Source organism: Crocuta crocuta, unplaced genomic scaffold (genome assembly GCF_008692635.1).
Source record: "Crocuta crocuta isolate KB4526 unplaced genomic scaffold, BGI_CrCroc_1.0 scaffold396, whole genome shotgun sequence".
NCBI classification, from domain to species: Eukaryota; Metazoa; Chordata; class Mammalia; order Carnivora; family Hyaenidae; genus Crocuta; species Crocuta crocuta.
In genome coordinates this window covers 2,867,035-2,886,740 of record NW_027533259.1, presented here as the reverse complement: position 1 = coordinate 2,886,740, position 19,706 = coordinate 2,867,035, and the positions used below count along the sequence as shown (strand labels likewise).

The 19,706-nt window shown below is 39.6% G+C and overlaps 1 protein-coding gene across 1 annotated transcript; it reads left to right on the top strand.

Moving 5' to 3' along the window:
• The first annotated feature begins 1,100 nt into the window (after nucleotides 1–1,100).
• On the top strand, nucleotides 1,101–15,232 carry PSMC2 (proteasome 26S subunit, ATPase 2). Its single transcript, XM_077746962.1, has 12 exons — nucleotides 1,101–1,244; nucleotides 3,066–3,103; nucleotides 3,684–3,765; nucleotides 4,439–4,538; nucleotides 8,806–8,937; nucleotides 9,368–9,440; nucleotides 9,812–9,907; nucleotides 10,567–10,731; nucleotides 12,576–12,663; nucleotides 14,500–14,702; nucleotides 14,789–14,885; nucleotides 14,974–15,232. The coding sequence occupies exons 1-12, from the start codon at nucleotides 1,175–1,177 to the stop codon at nucleotides 15,129–15,131; spliced, it is 1,302 nt and encodes a 433-aa protein (XP_077603088.1). The 5' UTR covers nucleotides 1,101–1,174; the 3' UTR covers nucleotides 15,132–15,232.
• Nucleotides 15,233–19,706: the final 4,474 nt, after the last annotated feature.

The following is a 19,706-nucleotide window of genomic DNA, read 5'->3' as shown; positions in this document are numbered from 1 at the left end:
GCTAATGGGTGTAAGGCAGTATTTCATGGTTTTGAAATGAAAATGGCTAGGGGTATTGGGCATCTTTTTCATATGCTAGCTGGCCATTTGTTTATCTTCTTTGGACATTTCTAGTCAAGTCCATTGCCTATTTTTAAAATGGTGTTGTTTTCTGAGGCCCCTGGGTGGCTCAGTTGGTTAAGCTTTGGACTTCGGTTCAGGGCATGATCTCATGGTTCCTGAGTGTGAGCCCTTGTTAGGCTCTTTGCTGACAGCTCAGAGCCTGGAGCCTGCTTCGGCTTCTGTATCTTCCTCTCTCTGTGCCCCTCCCATGGTCACACCCTGTCTCTCTTTAAAAAAAGTAAACATATAAAAAAAAAGTGGCTGTTTCCTTGTTGATTGGTATCTCTTCATATACTCTGGATATTAATCTCTTATCAGATATATGACATACAAATACCTTCCCCATCCAGTAGGTTGTCTCTTCACTATGCACTGAGTCCTTTTATGCAAAGGGTCAGATTTTTCATTTCTAAATTCTGTAGTTATATCTTAACTACTCAATTTCTGTTCATCTCCTAAAGTAATTTATTTCTAAACCTGCTCTTTCCCCAGACTTCCCTGTACCTAGGGATGTACCACTCGTCTTTGGCAGGAGGCTCAAAAATTGAAACTCTTCATCTCCGCATCCCATGATAACATCAAATTAACGAACAACTTCCATTTCCCTTCACTGTGTTTGTAGATCTAGCCACTACTTAATGCGTATCTAATATGCTAGAGACTTGGAAAACACTGCTATTTAAAGCCTTGCACAACGCAAAGGAAAAACTAAAGCAGAGGTAGTAACGAAGTTACCCAAGAATGCACAGTACATGAATGACTAAACCAGGATTTAAATACAGCGACTGAGCCTGGATTGGTCTCAAAACTCTGTCGCTAAGGGAATCTTCCCATGGTGAGGGGCCAGCGACCACCCGCGTTCTCCTTCCACAGGGAACGCTTCCTAGTCCGCTGAACCGCGAACGGGACGCGAGGACGCGTCCCTCGGCGCCCCCTTCCGGTTCTCGTGCTCAGAGAAAAAGGGTCCGTAGAGCTCCGCTTACTTCCGGTGAGGAAAGGAAAGAGCGGCGCCACCGGAAGCGAGAGAGGTGCTGTGTAATCGCCAAGCCCTGAGCCTTTGGGAGCTCCGAAAATGCCGGATTACCTCGGTGCCGATCAGCGGAAAACCAAAGAGGAGGAGAAGGACGACAAGCCCATCCGAGGTCAGTTGACACAGGCAGGGGCTCCGAGCCGGAGCAGGACGAGGCTTGGCCCGGGAGGAGAGGCGAGATTCCCGCTTGCCCCTCGGCGCTGTGTCCCTTTTGTGCCCCCGATGATTTAGTCGGGGGCGGCAGTCGGCTTACCCTGCCTGCTGCCTCTGTGTCCTTCAAGCTAGTCGAGGTTCTGTGTTCATCTCCCGCTGGTCGTATTCCGCTCTCGGGTCCTGAAGAAGGTAGGCACCCTGCCTGGCCTTGCCGGCCTTGAAGTTTCCCCGCTTGGCGGTGCTTGGTCACCAGGGGGCCCATTCTGTCCTCGTCTCCCTCAAGTGGGATGGCTTGGTGCTGTCACTGTGTAGCCGGGATCCTGAGGCGCAATGTTCTCTTTAGGAAACATTCCTTTGACTACATAGTTCATTCATATGGTTGAAAACGCTAAAGGCATAAAAAAAAAAGACACCTTGAAAAAGTGTCTGGTCCTTGGCCGCAGCCATCCATGCGTGAGCCACCGTGGCAACGAGTGTTGCCATGTTGCGTTATCTTTCTAGACGTTTTCTGTGCATATATATATATATATATACACACACACACACATACAGGCGTTTGTTCTTTACGTAAACGTAGCACATTGTGTATCTTTTTTTAGATCTTAATGTGTATGAGGGATAAGTTCATACTGTTTTGCATATAGAAAGGCAGTGCTGTCTGTCTGCTTCTGCATAGTATTCCACTTTTTTGGGTGAGTAGTAATACATATAATTAATCCATAGTGATGCAAATTTAGATTTCTTTCAATCTGTTGGCTTTTCTAGAGCAATGAATAACCTCGTTTGTGTAACTTTACCATAGGCATAAACACAAGCTGAAGGGTAGATCTTGGAAATGGAGTTGTAATTTTGATAATGCGAAACTACTCTGTAGAGACTCTGCCACTTGACACTTCTACTCACAGTGCAGGAGATCTGCGCACCGAGCTCACGGGGTCTCTTCCCCTTTTAGTTCCCATATTTATTCTCTTTTCATCTTTTGTTCCTGACAGGCTGTTTTAAAAACATTCTTGCAGTGGTTTTTGTTTTGTTTGTCCTTTCTTTTCTCTCTTACCTCCCTAAACAGCTTCAACCTCTCCTAGCACTGCTTTTTCTACTTTTCCACCTCCCCCCACCAAAGAGATTTTCTCTCTGCTTTCATTCCACGCTCTACTGTTTGCCTTGAAAGTGTTTTAGGACACTGCGGACCTCAGAGCTACTCAGGCACCTGGTGGAAAACTTAGTCACAGAGATTTAACATTTCATCTGTGCATTTTTCTGGGTATGCCATCATTCTGTAAATGTATTAATAGATTTATTCCTTGCATATAGTTATGATTAACGTGTATAGAATTTTATGTGCTTCTTCACCCATATTTTACCTGACCTTTATAGCAACACTGTGAGGGTGAAATTAGTGTTATCTCTGTTTCTTAGATGACAGAACTGATGCTTAGATTAAGTGGGTTTTCCAACATTACTTGGCAAATGCATGACTTTGATGGGACTTTGCTAGTGCCTAGGTCGTTTTGATTTTCAAACTCTGTTCTGTGGGCTTCCTATTCTTTTTGTGTCACCTCCCTTTGAGACTCTCCAACATCTGTGTTTTATACTTTGTAAAATTCGGCCTTCACCCAATTAGATAAAAGACCCTGGCGTCCAGGAACTAGTTGTTGGTTGTATTTATATCATTACAACTTTGCATAGTTTTTTTCAATTAATGGATTTAAATTGAACAGAAGAGAATTGTTAGCTCTACTTTCCTCTTTTTGAATCTGATGTATTCTCTCTCTTATTTTAGCTCTGGATGAGGGGGATATTGCCTTGCTGAAAACTTATGTAAGTCCTTTCAATGTCTACCAAATATACATGTTTTATGTTGAAATAAGAACTATTGTTGGTATTGGCCCCAAATGGCCCCAAAAAAATTAGAAGAGATTGTCTAGCAGTTTATAACAATCCTCACTGTAAAAAGTTACATACCAGTTTCTCTCTAGATTAGATCAGAAAGTAAATATTTAGCGTGTTAAAGCACATGCATTTTTTATACTATTTGTAATTAAGTGTGGTGCTATATTGAAATATATTTGAAATAATTTACACAGATGTTTACTATATTTAAAATGTTTGTAACTGAATTAGATCTGAAATGTAAAGTTTTAATGCATAGAAATGGGCTTGTAGTTGGGTTATTTAGGCATGATTTTCATTTGCTATCTTGCGTAATAATGCATTGTCTCTTTGGGCAAAAATGTTGGTTTGGGACTACTTCTGAAAATTATATACTCTCTCTGCTTCCACTTCACAAGCGTTGGGACAGTAATAGCTGTTGAGTTTGTAACTGTTAAAAGTTTCTGTCTGCAGTTTCATAAACTGTTGATGTCTTGATGTTCTAATTAAAGTGATCTTTATCTCCTAGGGTCAGAGCACTTACTCTAGGCAGATAAAGCAGGTTGAAGATGACATTCAGCAACTTCTCAAGAAGATCAATGAGCTTACTGGTATGTATTTCTTTATTCTTGTCTCTTGTCTTTAAAGGTACTGCGTTAATTATATCAAAGGAGTTTAAATACAGATGTTACTCCTTCATGAATGACAGATAAAAATAATTATTATCCTTCCTATTAAGAAATTGGATCTCCTTTAATAATCTTTCACTACTTTTTACAACCAAATATGATGCTTAAGCAGTTAAGCAAAAACATCATCCTTTAAGCAAGTAATGTTTCTATTGGTCAGAGACAAGTTTGGTAAACTCTATAAACAACTAAAAATTTCTTAGCAAATAAAAATGTGGTCTCACATGGTATTGCTGAAGTAAGTGGGCTATTGCCCAGTAGTTGGAAACTTTTCTTCTCATGAGTTGGAAACTTGAGTGGTGAAGTTTCATAGGATTTGTCAACTATGGCATTGGATTTTGGCTTGTGGCTACCCCAGTGGTTTCCAACTGGGGTGATTTTGCCATAGCATCCCCTTCACCCAGGACATTTGGCAGTGACTGGAGATACTCTTCATTCTCATGACTGAGAGGTGGTGCTGGTGGCATCCAGGAGCTAGAGGCCGGGGATGCTGCCNAGTATTCAGTCCAAAATGTCAGTGGTGCTGAGGCTGAGGAAGCTTGCTTGCAGGTGATGCATTACATTTCAGTGAACCCTGTCATCCTTCTTTATGTAGGTATCAAAGAATCTGATACTGGCCTGGCCCCACCAGCACTCTGGGATCTGGCTGCAGATAAGCAAACGTTGCAGAGTGAACAGCCTTTGCAGGTTGCGAGGTATGCATAGCACTCCGTGGAAATGTACTTTAATCTGTATGCTCAAGCACTTCTTAGAATCCTGGGTATAATGCAATAGTTCATACAATTTTTTATTCCAAATTCCACATAAATAAAGCTTTCTACAGAAGTATCTGGGATTAAATTTTATGCCTTCAGTAATTATTCAAGAAGTAGATGAAGACATTATCATATAAAAGATTCAAATGATACACAAAGATCAGATGAAGACATGAAAACCTCATCTTCACTGTCTCACTGCCCCTTCTGCAGTTTTAGCTGAAAATAGTTTGATCTTCTTAGTCCTCCTGTTCCTTCCTGTATATATTTGCATGCAAAGGAACATATCTTGATTTTTTTTTTTTTAAGTGCCTCTATTTCTTGTTTCTCTTGGTTTCAAAAATCACAGGGGCGCCTGGGTGGCTCAGTCATTAAGCGTCAGACTTTGGCTCAGGTCATGATCTCACGGTTTGTGGGTTCAAGCCCCGCGTCGGGCTCTGTGCTGACAGCTCAGAGCCTGGAGCCTGCTTCGGTTTCTGTGTCTCCCTCTCTCTCTGATCCTCCCCTGTTCGTGCTGCCCCTCTCTCTCTCTCAGAAATAAATAAAACATTAAAAAAATTTTTTTAAAAATCACATAATATTTTGTAGATGTTGGTATGTTTACAATTTCTGTTATCCTACGTGGTGCTACATTGAGTGTTCGTGTTAAATATTTCTCTATATGTGTGCTTATATTTCTTAGTATAATTTATTAGCAGTGGAATTATGAAGTCAAAGGCATTTGCAGTTTTGAAAATCTGGAAAAAGGTGGTTTGACCAGTTCATAGTCCTTAACATGACGTTTTGAGGCAAATGCTGTTTGCCTGATATATGTGATCATCAATTTTTACACTTTTGCCATTTGGGGGGAAATGTCGTTTATTTGCTTTGTGCTGATTACTAGTATGCAGCTGCTTCTTATTCTTATTAAACATTTGTATTTCTCTCTCCATTTGTATTTTGTTCTACTGGGTTGTTTCTTATGAATATTTAGGAGCACTTTACATATTGTACATATTAATCTTATCTTCAATATGCTACAAATACTTTTTCCCATTCTGTCACTTGACTTTTAACTTCTTGGTACCTTTTGTTGTACTAATGTTTAAAGTTTTTAGGAGGCAAATAAAATATGTAAATATTTTCATTATGCCTTTTGGGTTTGAATGTTGTTCAAGAAGCGTTAGCCCAATTTGGGGCGCCTGGGTGGCTTAGTCGGTTAAGCGTCCGACTTTCGNCGTTAGCCCAATTCAAGATTATATTCTTCTGTGTTTTATTCTAATCATTGAAAATTTTGTTTTCATTTTACCTTTTTACTGTAGCTAAAGCTTTTTTTTTCCTCTACTCTTTTCCTTCCTCGCTCACTCCCTTTGTTCTGTCTTTTCCATTTATTTTGGTTTATTTTTCTGGCTTCTCTTGGTTTTAAGGAGTTAAATAATTCTATAAAAATACCTGTCTTTCCCAGCTCCTCTTCCCTGGAGACTCTATTTTCAAAATTTATAGCTGGTCATTTTGATTTCTATCTTCCTGATTCCTACGGACAATGCAAAGTCTTGTGTATTGTAGATTGCATCTTCATTTTTTTTAGCTTTAGATAATCATCTCTTGGCTTGAGGATTTCTTTTTGTTTCCTCTTCCTTCATCCCAAAGATATACTTTTCCTATCCTTACAACCTCCTGATTATATTAACATTTTGGTTAGATCATTATTCATTGTTTTCATAACTGTGGCTAAGAAGTGCTATTCATAAAGAGGCAAGTAGCAAATAAACTGATTGCTTTTTCTTTCTTGTACCACTTTTTGTTTTTCTTGTCATAACTGTCTTGTTTTCTCATTTGCCCGGTTTTCTACATATATTAAAAACTCCACTGAATTGCTCATCAGATGTGTTAAGTCCATCAGGTTTTTCTCACGTGTACCTCGGGTGCGTCCTCTGCACCGGGATTCTCTCCAGTCCATTTTCCTGAAGAAGTCTTTCCCGGTTCTCGCCGGCCTGCTTCGGTGGGCTGGTCAACCTGCTGAATCGCAAGCGTCCTGTGACCTCTTTCCCTGGAGGTTCCCTTTGTCTCTCTCCTTTTGTTTGTGTGCCACGAGTTTGTCTTTTTGGTTTACTTACACCCGCGTTAGGTGGGCCCTGTTCTCCGAGCTTCCTGCAAGACGTCAGTCGGGAGGTGATATTTGGAGACCACATGACCGAAAAAGTCTTGGTTGGTATAAAGTTCCGTCTTCAGAATTTTGAAGGCAGCATTGTCCTCCAGCTCCCGGTCTTCTTGGTCTGAAGCCGTCGAATCCCAGGCTTGTACATGGGACCTGTTTGTCATGTGCGAGGGGTGGGGCCTCCTCCTTCTAGTGGTTCTGAACTTTCATGATGACGTGCTTCATTACTGGTCCATTTCATCTCAGCGCTGGGCTCTCCTGGCCTTCACTGTGGCAGTTTTTCTTGAAATTACTCGTTACTAATTTCCCATGTTCTTGGTCCTCTGTTCCAGACATCAGATTTCTGTTTTTTGGAAATTGGGCCTCCTGAATATCTCTGCTGATATGCTAATCTTTCTGTCCTGTGGGTTTTTTTTTTTTTTTTTTTNTTTTTTTTTTTTTTTTTTTTTTGTCTTTTTGCTCTACTTTGTTAGATTTATCTTTGAGTTCTTTTTTAAAAAATTTTTTTGAAAGAGGGAAAGAGCACCTGCACATGCAAGGGAGAAGAAAAGAGAATCTCAAACAGGCTCCATGCACAGTGTAGATCCTGACACTGGGCTCGATTTCACAATTCTGAGATCATTACCTGAGCCAAAATCAAGAGTCAGACGCTTAACTGACTGAGCCAGCCAGGCGCCCCTAGACTACTTTCTATTATCATGTACATGGTATTACAAATTTGCCTTCACCATGTTACACAGAAGAAATTTAAAATACATTTAAGTTAAAAATAGTAACAATGATAAAAATGGATTTGAAGTATAAACTCAGAAAAAAATAAAAACACATTTATTACCTAATTTGATGTAGGACAAAATGACTGTTTTCCTAAAGGGAAAATAAAATGGAAAGTAACTTAAGATAGAGAGGAGTATAAAGAAATATAGTTATGAAAAATCAAGACATTAGAGAACTCCTTGGGGCACCTGGGTGGTTCACTTGGTTAAGTATCTGACTTCAGCTCCGGTCATGATCTCATGGTTTGTGAGTTCGAGCCCTGCAGTAGGCACTGGTAGTGCAGAGTCTGCTTGGGATTCTCTCTTCTCTCTATCCCTTCCCCACTTGTACCCTCTCTCTTGCAAAATAAATAAACTAAAAAAAATTAGAGAACTTTAAAAAAATTTTTTTAATTAAAGTTTATTTTTGAGGGAGAGAAAGCATGAGAAACAGAGAGAAAGGAAGACAGAATCCAAAGTAGGCTCTAGGCTTTGAGCTATCTGCTCAGAGCTCGAGGTGGGGCCCAAACTCACCAACTGTGAGATCATGACCTGAGTGGAAATTGAACACTTAACTGATTGAGCCACCCAGGCACCACAGAGAACTTTAAAAAAATTTTTTTATGTGTATTTATTATATTTAATAATTAATTTAATTATAATAAATTAAAAATTTATTATAATTTAGTGTTTATTATTATTATTTATTATTGAGATAGAGACAGCGCATGAGTAGGGGAGGAGCAGAGAGAAAGGGAGACACAGAATNTGGGGGGGGTGGCGCGTAAGCTTGGACTGTGATTGCCATTATATATCTTGGGGCAGTTGAGATGAAGGAAGTAGACCTACAGGATCTTGAGGTTGGGATAATGTTAAGCCAAAAGTCACTTTTGTCCCTAGCAAAGTACATCCAGGGGCGCCTGGGTGGCCNGAAGCAGGCTCCAGGCTCTGAGCTGTCAGCACAGAGCCCGATGTGGGGCTCGAACCCACAAACTGTGAGATCATGACCTGAGCCAAAGTTGGACGCCCAACCGACTAAGCCACCCAGACGCCCTGAGAACTTCTTAATGATGAACTATTTGGGTTTAATTTTCTAGGGGAGTGTATCTTTTAAAAATTTTACAGCTTAGCTAAAGTGGAATTGACCCTTGGGGTTGAGCATACTCTGTAGAAAAGGATCTTTAATAAGTGGCTTAATTTTTGCAGTTCTCATTTACACCTACTCATTAGTTACTGCTTGCCCAGGAAAGAATCTAGTTACTTAAATTCATTATTAGTGGTTTAGGTTCTTTAATCAAGCCTTTTGCTGTGTTAGGTGTACAAAGATCATCAATGCTGATTCGGAGGACCCAAAGTACATTATCAACGTGAAGCAGTTTGCCAAGTTTGTGGTGGACCTTAGTGATCAGGTGGCACCTACTGACATTGAAGAAGGGATGAGAGTTGGGTAAGAGTCTACTTACAGTAAATACTTTTTTTTTTTTAATACTCTGCTTTCATTAAAGATACCATGTCACATTCACATCCTTCGCTTTCTTTTGAATGAATGAGCTGAGTGCCATAAATACAAGGGATACTGTGTAGCAGAGTATGGCAGCTGGGCATCCTTCCTTCTGCAGCTGCTTCCTGAACTCCCACCCACCTCCTTTCCCCCATCCCCACCGGAGCTTTTTGTGAATGGCTTTATATGTCATACATAAAGTAAATGCAGGATTTTAGAGTTGAGTTTACTAGTCTGTTGAAGGTAACGTGATGTAAGGAGAGGAAACACTTGCTCTAGGATGGTTAGGAGGATTAAGGAAGTTACATACAGTACATGTAATTAACTCAGTAAGTTTCTTAAATGCATTGAGTGAGGATCTTTTTTACCTCCTTAGCGTGGACAGAAATAAGTATCAAATTCACATTCCGCTGCCTCCCAAGATTGATCCAACAGTTACCATGATGCAGGTAAGAAGATGCGGGAGGGAAAACGAATGGCATGACTTTGAATACAGTTGCATCCGTCTCAAAGAATTTTGGGACTTTTGACTAGAAACCTGTCAATATGTGGACATGTACTGAAGAGTTGTGAAAATTTTTTAAACAGTTTTCACATGAGAAAGTCTATATCTGTCTTTTACTGGTTTGTCTCTCGTGTCATAGCAAGTAATACAGCAAGAGGTTCTAGAACATGGGCGATGTATTCCATTTTTTAAAAAATTCTTGTTAGGAGTCTGATTTTTCTTGTAGGGTATGGGGTCTGCTCTACCGGATAGAACATTTGAACTAGTATTCCAAAGCTTGTGGCTTTATGTTCTACATTTTCATCCTTCTCTTAGGTGGAAGAAAAACCTGATGTCACATACAGTGATGTAGGTGGCTGTAAGGAACAGATTGAGAAACTTCGAGAAGTAGTTGAAACCCCATTACTTCATGTAGGTGGCTGAGTCTGTGCACTAAAATTGCCTGTCATGAGATAGCTTTAAAAATTTTATATTTTCCTTACTGAAAAATTTTCGATGGGGCAGAAGATAGAGGTATGGTGAGTGGGTATGTTCCAGAAGAGAGAAAGCAAATTGGGCTCAGAGTGGTGGTCAGGCCTGTTCTAAACCGAATGATCTGCTGTTTTGAGTGACAGGAGTTTGAGGTGTAACCTTTAGCAAGATGTTAAATATGTTATAAGTTGTTGTAGAAGGAACCATGTGTTTTAATGATACCAAGAGGAAATAAGCTTAACTGGAATCAAATTAAGCTGAGGAGGATAATGGAAAACTAGAATATTAAATACCATAATACTGTTGTATTTTTGGAACTTTTGACTAGAAACCTGTCAATATGTGGCATGTATAGTTTTTTTAACTAGAGGGAAAATGTTTTAAGTCTGGATAGGAGAAACACCTTTAAAAGCTGTTCAGCATAATGTATTGATAGGAGTCTAGTTTAGGTCTTATGTCTTAGAATAAGTAAAATTCTTATTTAGATCAAGTATATAGATTGTGGACTTGATAATTTTGGTTTAAATATAATGATACAGAAGTAGTTTTGTTTTTATCATACCTAAGTGATAAATGTAAACATCCTGTCTCCATCACAGCCAGAGAGGTTTGTTAACCTTGGCATTGAGCCTCCCAAGGGTGTGCTGCTCTTTGGCCCACCGGGCACAGGAAAGACACTCTGTGCTCGGGCAGTTGCTAACAGGACTGATGCCTGCTTCATTCGAGTTATTGGATCTGAACTTGTACAGAAGTATGTCGGTGAGGTAAAGTAAATTGATCAAAGAATATATAGCCCCACCAAAGATATGTAATGTGGAATAGCAATTCTGATGAAGTTTTGGGGTGATAAGGGGGGTTCGTGGGGTCTGGAGCTGATAGCCAAGAGAGAATTGTTGAAGACGTCTTTGGTGCAAAAGGGTGATTTTATTAAAGAATGGGGACAGGACCCATGGGCAGAAAGAACTGCACTGGGGTAACTCATTATATACCCACAGGTTGGGGGTTGGTCAGGGATAGAGTAAGTCTCTAAGGTATTTTGGAAGCAAGGTTTCTAAGACCATAAGGGGCTAGCTGTTGCTAGGGAAACACCATTTATTACTGTTTAATAAAACCTCAGTCATGAGACCCTTCAAATGTATATGGGGGGGGGTGGCGCGTAAGCTTGGACTGTGATTGCCATTATATATCTTGGGGCAGTTGAGATGAAGGAAGTAGACCTACAGGATCTTGAGGTTGGGATAATGTTAAGCCAAAAGTCACTTTTGTCCCTAGCAAAGTACATCCAGGGGCGCCTGGGTGGCCCAGTCGGTCAAGCATCTGACTTTGGCTCAGGTCATGATCTCACAGTCCATGGGTTTGAGCCCTGCTTTGGGCTCTGTGCTGACAGCTCAGAGCCTGGAGCCTGCTTCAGGTTCTGTGTCTTCCTCTCTCTGCCCCTCCCCCACTTGTTCTCTGTGTCTCTCAAAATAAAATAAAAACATTTTATTGTGTGTTTAAAACACACACACACACACACACGCGCACACACACACACCACACACACGCGCGCGCGCACACTCACACACACACACTGCATCCAGGCAGCTGAGTTCCTAGAAGGAGGGCACTCTGCCTGTTTCAAGGACTTGTCAGTGGGCTGTAGGTGGTAAGGGAATTTAATTTCTCAATTGCCTTAGTTTCCCACATCACCATGGCAAGCACTTAAATCCCTTTCCTTTGTTCTTGGGGAGCCAGGAGTGTCCTAGAGATATTACATATAGTCCACCGGGGAGGGGGGAGAGGGTGCTGTTGGCCTATACTTTGCCCTCAGCTTGCCCTGTACTCCCTCATCAATTCCACATTGAAGGACTGAGACTTAAAATTTTTTTAATCGATGGTATATAATCTGTAGTTCAGAAGCCACCAGCCTTCCCTTGTGGTCATAAACAACTGCCTAAATAAGCAACTGCCTAAAATTTTTAATCACTATGCTGGGGTCTTTTCTACAGATTTGGTGTATAAGACCCCAGAAATGTGGTGGATGGTGCATTTAAAAGTATACTTTCATTTCAGAGGCAACGTTTCATATTCTCCTGAGAAAGAACACAGTTGTCTGTGTATGTGTGACACACAAACGTATACATGTGTATATATGTTTTCATTAGGGAGGAAGTCTAGGACTGTATATATTGCATCTGAAACATTAATGACTAGTATACTTAGAATAAGAATTAGTAAAGGAGCTGTATTAGTTAAGGTATACTTCTATTCCTTGATCAAAACTTAAAAATAAAAATTGGTGATCAGATGATCATCAAATGATAAATCAGATACCTTCTTTTATTTCCTCAAGTTTAACTGATTGAAATGGTGCATTTAATAGTGTTAATTTGGCCTCTTGAAGTCTTGAAGTTATTGGTTATATAATAGATAGAGAATCATGAAATTAATACTGTTTTGAGGCTCATGAGATTAATTTGATGGAATAGGTAACAAGCTTCACTTTTTTTAAAAGCTTTAGGTAATACTTGAGAACACTTAGGAATATTGAAAGGTTTGAAGCATAATTTCTTACTGTACTTGAAAGTTTTTTTAAACCAACTCTGAATTAAATTATTTTTCTCATTAGGGGGCTCGAATGGTTCGTGAACTCTTTGAAATGGCCAGAACAAAAAAAGCCTGCCTTATCTTCTTTGATGAAATTGATGCTATTGGAGGTATGAGTGCTATTTTAGAGAACTACTTTAAGATTGGGTTTCGTGAGCGTTCTAAGGTAATATGTGTAGAGTTCTCCTGATATGTTAATCTTGTACAAAATTTTAATTCCAGCTCTCATATGAGCTCTGGCATGCCGGAAAAGATCTAATAACCAGTAGAAATATTAGGAAAAAAGAAACATAGAGCACTGCTATTTCTCCAAGTCTTTATCTTTGTACTTTTCCTAATTTCATTCACATGACTCTTGTTTTCATACTTTAACAACTCTTAACTCAGGATACAACTTCACAGTAAAGAAAGCTTTGGGGCATAATTTAACTGGTGGTGGTTTTTCGTGAAGTATACATAAAGTAATGTTATTGTTGGCTTCATCGATTTGATGAAATAAAGTTTTAGCTGTGTGATCTAGATAGGTTATTCTAACTACTCTGAGCATCTGTTCACTTGCCTTCTAAAGGGAATGATAGTTCATACTTCATCAATTTTATGGGTTTCTGAGAGGTTTGAAGTCATAATAAAGGAGATAGACCTTGAAAGATACTCGTGTGGAAGCCTGAACTGTTACAATGGTCTTTGAGAGCAATAATTCTTAATAGCTGGAGGAGTGGCATATGTTCAGACAGTTAATGAACTTAGTGACAAAAATGACTGGGAAATATAGTTGCACTCTATAATGCTGTTTGGGGACTGCGGTTAGGTTACCTCGAGTCTTGTTTTTGGATGGATGGTGTTGTTCGGTTTGGACGCCTCTTTGGTTAATGTCTTCAAGGGCCACCCATAGTGTGAGCACAGCATATGGATGTAGTGTTGTGACTCTGAAGTTACTTCTATAGTATTTTTGGAACAAGCCTTATGATGATGTCAGGATGCTCTCAAGCTGTAATTTCCAAAGTAGACTGTGTATCAAATAGTATTAGCGTGCAGGAAGAAAATCTAGAATATTTCTTCATACTTTTAATCTCATTTAAAAATTTTTCAATTTTTTTATTAAAGTGTACATAATACATTAGTAGAACAATATATATTTATACAACTTAAAAAGGAAAATATATGTTTGGAGGCCCCCCTTTTTTTTTAAAGCTATTTTGGTTGAAATGAGAGATTGACATTAATCTAGAGTACTCTCTCACATCTAAATCAGTGTGATGTAAGCTGTTACAGGTCTACTGTATTATGGATTTAGCCGTATTTTTAAGGACCTTTTGGAGAAATTTAGAAGAGTATGATAGTTTCTTACATGGAGTCAGACACCATTGGAGTTCTAAAGGTCATGTGGATTCCAGTGCCTTATCCAGGTGTATATCGTGTTAGAAATGGAGGTGTTCTTGAGTGATTTAAAAACCAAAATTCCTCAAAGAGGACTTAATACTTTACTTTTTTTTTTTTTTTAAGTTTTATTTATTTTTGAGAGAGAAATAGAGACAGTGTGAACAGGGGAGGGTCAGAGAGAGAAGGAGACACAGAATCCAAAACAGGCTCCAGGTGCTGAGCTAGCTGTCAGCACAGAGCCTGATGTGGGGCTCGAACCCACATACCGTGAGATCATGACCTGAGCCGAAGTCGGACGCTTAACCGACTGAGCCACCCAGGTGCCCCGAGGACTTAATACTTTAAAAGAGCCCCTTTTAAATATATCTAAGAGGAGTCTTTTTGAAAGATGCACTTTCTGATTTAGTTTTCTGTAAAGTAGGCTGTTCTTACAGAATATGCTTAAAAGTGAGACGTCCACTTGCGCTGGAGTACTGATTTGAGCGGAGATCTGCAGTACTTCTAGGTTACACACAGTGCTGTCCCGAGTGGACGTGAAGAGCTTATTTTTCCTTTTGTGCTCTCAGGGGCTCGTTTTGATGATGGTGCTGGAGGAGACAACGAAGTACAGAGAACGATGCTGGAGCTGATCAATCAACTGGACGGTTTTGATCCTCGAGGGAACATTAAAGTGCTTATGGCCACTAACAGACCTGACACTTTGGATCCAGCACTGATGAGGCCAGGGAGATTGGACAGAAAGATTGAATTTAGCTTACCAGATCTAGAGGTAGGAAAATTTTAGAGAAGGGATTCTTGAAATTTTTCCTTCTTGTTATGTTTTCCCATTTTAATATTTAATTCCCCTATTTTTAGGGTCGGACTCATATTTTTAAGATCCATGCTCGCTCAATGAGTGTCGAAAGGGATATCAGGTTTGAACTGTTGGCACGACTGTGTCCAAATAGCACCGGTAGGTTTAAAGGTCTTGCTCACTGTATTTGCCGGTCTGTCTGTTCAGGCAGCTTTAATAAGCCTACTGTTTTCTTTTTGTTTGAAAGGTGCTGAGATTAGAAGCGTCTGCACAGAAGCTGGTATGTTTGCTATCAGAGCACGGCGAAAAATTGCTACTGAGAAAGATTTCCTGGAGGCTGTAAATAAGGTCATTAAGTCTTATGCCAAATTCAGTGCTACTCCCCGCTATATGACATACAACTGAGCCCTGAAGACTTTCATGAAAACATTTCTTTTTGTTAGAATCCTAACCTTATTAGACTTGTTAATAATCATTACACAAAAATAAAGCGTTTCAAAATTGTATGTTTCCAGATGTCTTTTTTCTGTAGTACAATAAAAGGTGATACCTGGTGTCATTTGTCAGAAAAGCTTATTACAATGTCTGTTGACCGTTTTTTGAATGCCTACATTTAAGGATCCCATCTCCTAAAGTGCTTGCGTAGACCACGTATGTTCTCCGCATATGCTGGCCAATGGGCCCTATTGGTGCCGACTGTATCCTCCCATCCGCGCAGTGAGGCGGGTCTCAAGCATGTTATGTAAGGCCTGCAAAAGCTTTCCTGCCTGACTGAGTTGGAGCTGGGACGGAACGTCCGGGTGTTTGAGCCCCGTCGCCTGTGTTCCTCACCTTCCTGCCTCTCATCACAATAGCGCATCTAGGCACAGGACCACATGTTCTTTTTTCCTATACCACATTGAGTAGTTAACACTTTGGCCAAAGTCTCTTTAAAGTGGAAGAAGCATCAGATGTCTTAGGTTTTGCTTTGCCATTTGAGTTGATTTCAAGTTAACCAAGAATTAGTGATTATAATGGCCAGTGAAGTAGTAAAGCAGAAAGAAAAATATATACACAATTGGTTTCATACAGAGAAGTACTTCTTTTCATCTTGTAAATTAGTGGTTTAAAATTTCAGTAAAGTTCCTGTTAGACTTCTGGTGAAGTGAGGTATTTCTAAAAGTAAAATTGTATTAGGATACTCAGCAGATCTCTTTAAAATTCTTTCTTGTGCAGCTACCACCAAATCCTCTCCTGTCTTGCACCACAATTATCCTCCCCACCCAAATATGGAGACCCAAGCACAATAAAGAATGTTTTTATTGCAGTTCAATATTCATAAACAAGTAATGCAAAATAGCAACAGCTGGATACATTTTAATTTAGAGAAAAGAAAGTGGACAACATAATGCTTGAGTGTTGTGTTGAAATTATTTCAAATTGAACGTTTTCAAAGAAAAATGAAAGCTCTTTGTTCATAAAATCCAACCAGCATTCTTTTCTGTCTTCATTTTTCTTTTTTGCAAAACTGATCAGAAAAAAATTTTTAAGCCTGCCCTGGTCTTTCATGAGGTATGAAATAGGGTGAACCCTTTCTAGGGGTTAGGCTTATAACAAAATACTCAAGTAAATGAAGATGTAGGTTTTTGTAATATTTCAATAAGTGTAAGCATTTAGATCACACTCTTCGAAGTCAACGATTTTTTCATGTAGCCACATACTTCTATCATATGCACCGATTTGAGATGACTCACATTTGGTATGTTGAGCTCGCTCAGGCCTCACATGTTCTAGACTCTGGAGAATCTTGACATCTCAGTTACATGATGAAAATCTAACTGGCCACACATCAAACCGACAACTATTTGAGAAATTTGGGTGTTTATGTCCAATAGCATCAACCCTACCTAGATTAGCATCTTTGTATCCTATTTTAAAAGAAATACACATTTGTTGGTAACCCCCTCCACCTAAAATATGTACTTGTGTGTATGTATACATGCATATATGCATGTTTATGGGCACACGTGTGTCATACATAAATCAGGGTGCTGATAAAGAGTTGATGACTAGCAAAATGCTGTAGTGATCTTTAGAAAATACTTTTAAAAAACACTGTAAAAATGGATTGGATTTATAAAAATTTAATCTCCATAAAGCTCAGGTTCATCTGTTACATAAAGTGAAATGAAAAGCCTTTTTTTCAAAGGCAGATAAATTTCTGAGATGTTCAGACTTGATTAAATCCAAGTCCGTAAGCAGGCAGGTTACCTGCTACAATGCTAAGCTCTTGAACGTTCTGTTGTTGGGATTTGAGGGTTTCAAAACCCTGGCGTGCACTGTGGTTGGCTATATGGGGACTTAAGGTAGTACTTCTATCAGTTCTCAAGCCAACTTTTATCTACACTCAAACCATATTATCACAAATCTAAACATACTGAGTCCTAAAAGCATTCCTAAAAGGTACACTAAAAAGGAACAACAGCATTTTTATACTCAAAGCGCACAGGTTCACACCAAGGAAGTTTTGTTTGATCTGATAATTTAAGTTGATTACTATCTTGCATAGACATAACAGATCAAGCCTTCCCTACCACATCACATACTCCCTACCCTCTTTCTCAGCAAGGGCATATGCCACCCCAACTCCATCCCCCCAAAACACAGAAAAAACACACCTATCCACTCCAGGGCAGATTCTCTGGGTTTGTTACCCACTCCACGGACACACGAGGGCAGATTCCTTTTCTCAAAATGTACCTTTGGAGGCAGGCACCTCCTTTCTCTGTTAAATAGGTAAGAATACAGGATCAAACCACACGGAGTGGATATTTTATATATTACCTGAAAACTATAAAATGAACTACTCCCATGGCTTGCAGAGGATTTATATCCTTGTTTCTCTGAGTCCCACTGCAGATGTGACTGGCAAATGGGATCCCACTATAAACTGCCATTATACAGAGACCATGTCTATGACATGAATTAATTCCTGGGTCCTGGTTCACAATTCTTCACATTCCATCCATCCATGAGGCAGAAATCAACCACCATCCTATCGTGTAGGATCTTAAAAAGACAAAAGAACTTCTCTATATGGGACCTTTCTGAAGACTGGGCTCTCCCATATTGTCATAAAATAAGACCAGCCAAGTCCTTACATCTATTCTTGTGGATTATGCGCACTTTTGACAGGGCAATAAGACGCTGAATTTGAACCAGGGCTGAGACACATAGGAAGCACACGCTAGTGGCTATTAGGGTCCAGGAAGAAGAACAAAGAGGCAAACAAAGTAAAAAAAGGTCAGGAAATTTCCCACTACATTAAATAATTTTAAGTAAAACATTCCAACATATTTACATATAGATAAAGCATTTTATGAGATCATGACCTGAGCCAAAGTCAGTTCCTTAACTACCTGAGCCACCAGGAGCCCCTGGTTCAAAAACATTTTGAAATGCATTCTTACGTCCTCAGAGGCATGCTGAAACAAAAACAGACTTTCCTTCACTAAGACTTCAGTGCTTTTTTAGGTACATGGTAAAAATCTATTCAAAATAGGTTGAGGGGTGCCTGGGTGGTTCAGTCAGTGAAACATCCGACTTTGGCTCGGGTCATGCTATCACAGTGTGTGAGTTTGAGCCCCGTGTCGGGCTCTGTGCTGACAGCCAGCTCAGAGCCTGGAGCCTGTTTCGGATTCTGTGTCACCTTCTCTCTCTGACCCTTCCCTGCTCATGCTGTCTCTCTCTCTCTGTCTCAGAAATAAAACAAACAAAAAACATCAAAATAGGTTGAAAATTTAGGATCGGAAAAGTTAAATACACATCTGTAAATACAGATAAATATTATTTTTGTACCCTACTTTCAATTTATCAACAGCTAGGATGTGAATATCTCCTGGATGTAAAGCATTTGATGAAGACGACTGCTAAAGTAAATGCAGTGAAGTATTTTATAACATTGTTTAGAACCCGTAAGTTCGGCATTAATGGCGGAAATGGTGCAGGCCCTCTTAGGAAAGCTCCCGCTACAGCTGAGGTGCTACAAGTATGTGCTCCTTCAGAAGGCAGTCTGTGTCAGAATGCAGATGTATCTGATCTTGTGTGTGATGATTGCAAAGGAAGTAACTGAGTGTGAAAATCTAATTTCACTCTAGATTTCCACTAAGTACTGATTAGAAAGGAGGGGGTCCTCTTTGAATTAAATTAGTAAAGTCACTGCGAAACCTGATAGTTAAAGCAAACAAATCACAGGGTTTGGTTGGAGTAGAACCATGCTAACATGGTTCCCTCCTGGGATCTGACCACTTTTCTCCTGGCAGTGTTTTCTTCATGAAAACTAAAAGAAATCAGTAAGAAAACATACTTTAAAAACAGACTATTAGCAGGAAATCTTAGCCAAGGAGGCTTTAGGCAGGTTGGCTAATACTTGTGCTTTGATTTGGAGTAAGGTAGTTGTTAGAACTGTAAGAACAAGACCTTTTGCTGAGGAATCGGCTTCCAGTTCTCCCCAACTCCTTTTTAACAACTATGAAGAGTGCTTGAAATAAGCATTTGACTCACTCATAGGCTTACCCCTGGGTTTGATGAAGAATTAACTGATAACTATTATGGACTTCAAAGGAAGATTTTAAAATATACCTAGGAGTTAGCTTTCTTAAATACATGGTCTTTAAGGTTACTTTACTATTTGCAGCAACAGAACTTCTAAGGGTGCCTACTGGTCACAGTTGTGACAAATGAGCACCAAAGAGAAGAACTGCAATGGACTGAGGAACATTAAAACTGTAAAAAATACGTGAGCCTATGATTACACCAAAAAAAAAAAAAATGTGTAAGAGCCTAATTTGTCATCATCTGTTAAACCAGCCCCTTACTTTGAAGTTGATCATTGAATATAACCTGCCTTTCCAGTAATAAATGTATTTAAGAATGATCAAATAGCTCAGGTTGAGGAGGGATAACTGTAGTTTACAAAGAGACACCAACTAATAAATGCTG

Bases quoted from the DNA above. Each gene is read 5' to 3' on its own strand.
- PSMC2 (XM_077746962.1), top strand. From the start codon at position 1,175: ATGCCGGATTACCTCGGTGCCGATCAGCGGAAAACCAAAGAGGAGGAG. The intron at 10,732-12,575 runs GTAAAGTAAATT...TTTTCTCATTAG, and splicing joins TACAGAAGTATGTCGGTGAG to GGGGCTCGAATGGTTCGTGA. The intron at 14,886-14,973 runs GTAGGTTTAAAG...TTTGTTTGAAAG, and splicing joins ACTGTGTCCAAATAGCACCG to GTGCTGAGATTAGAAGCGTC.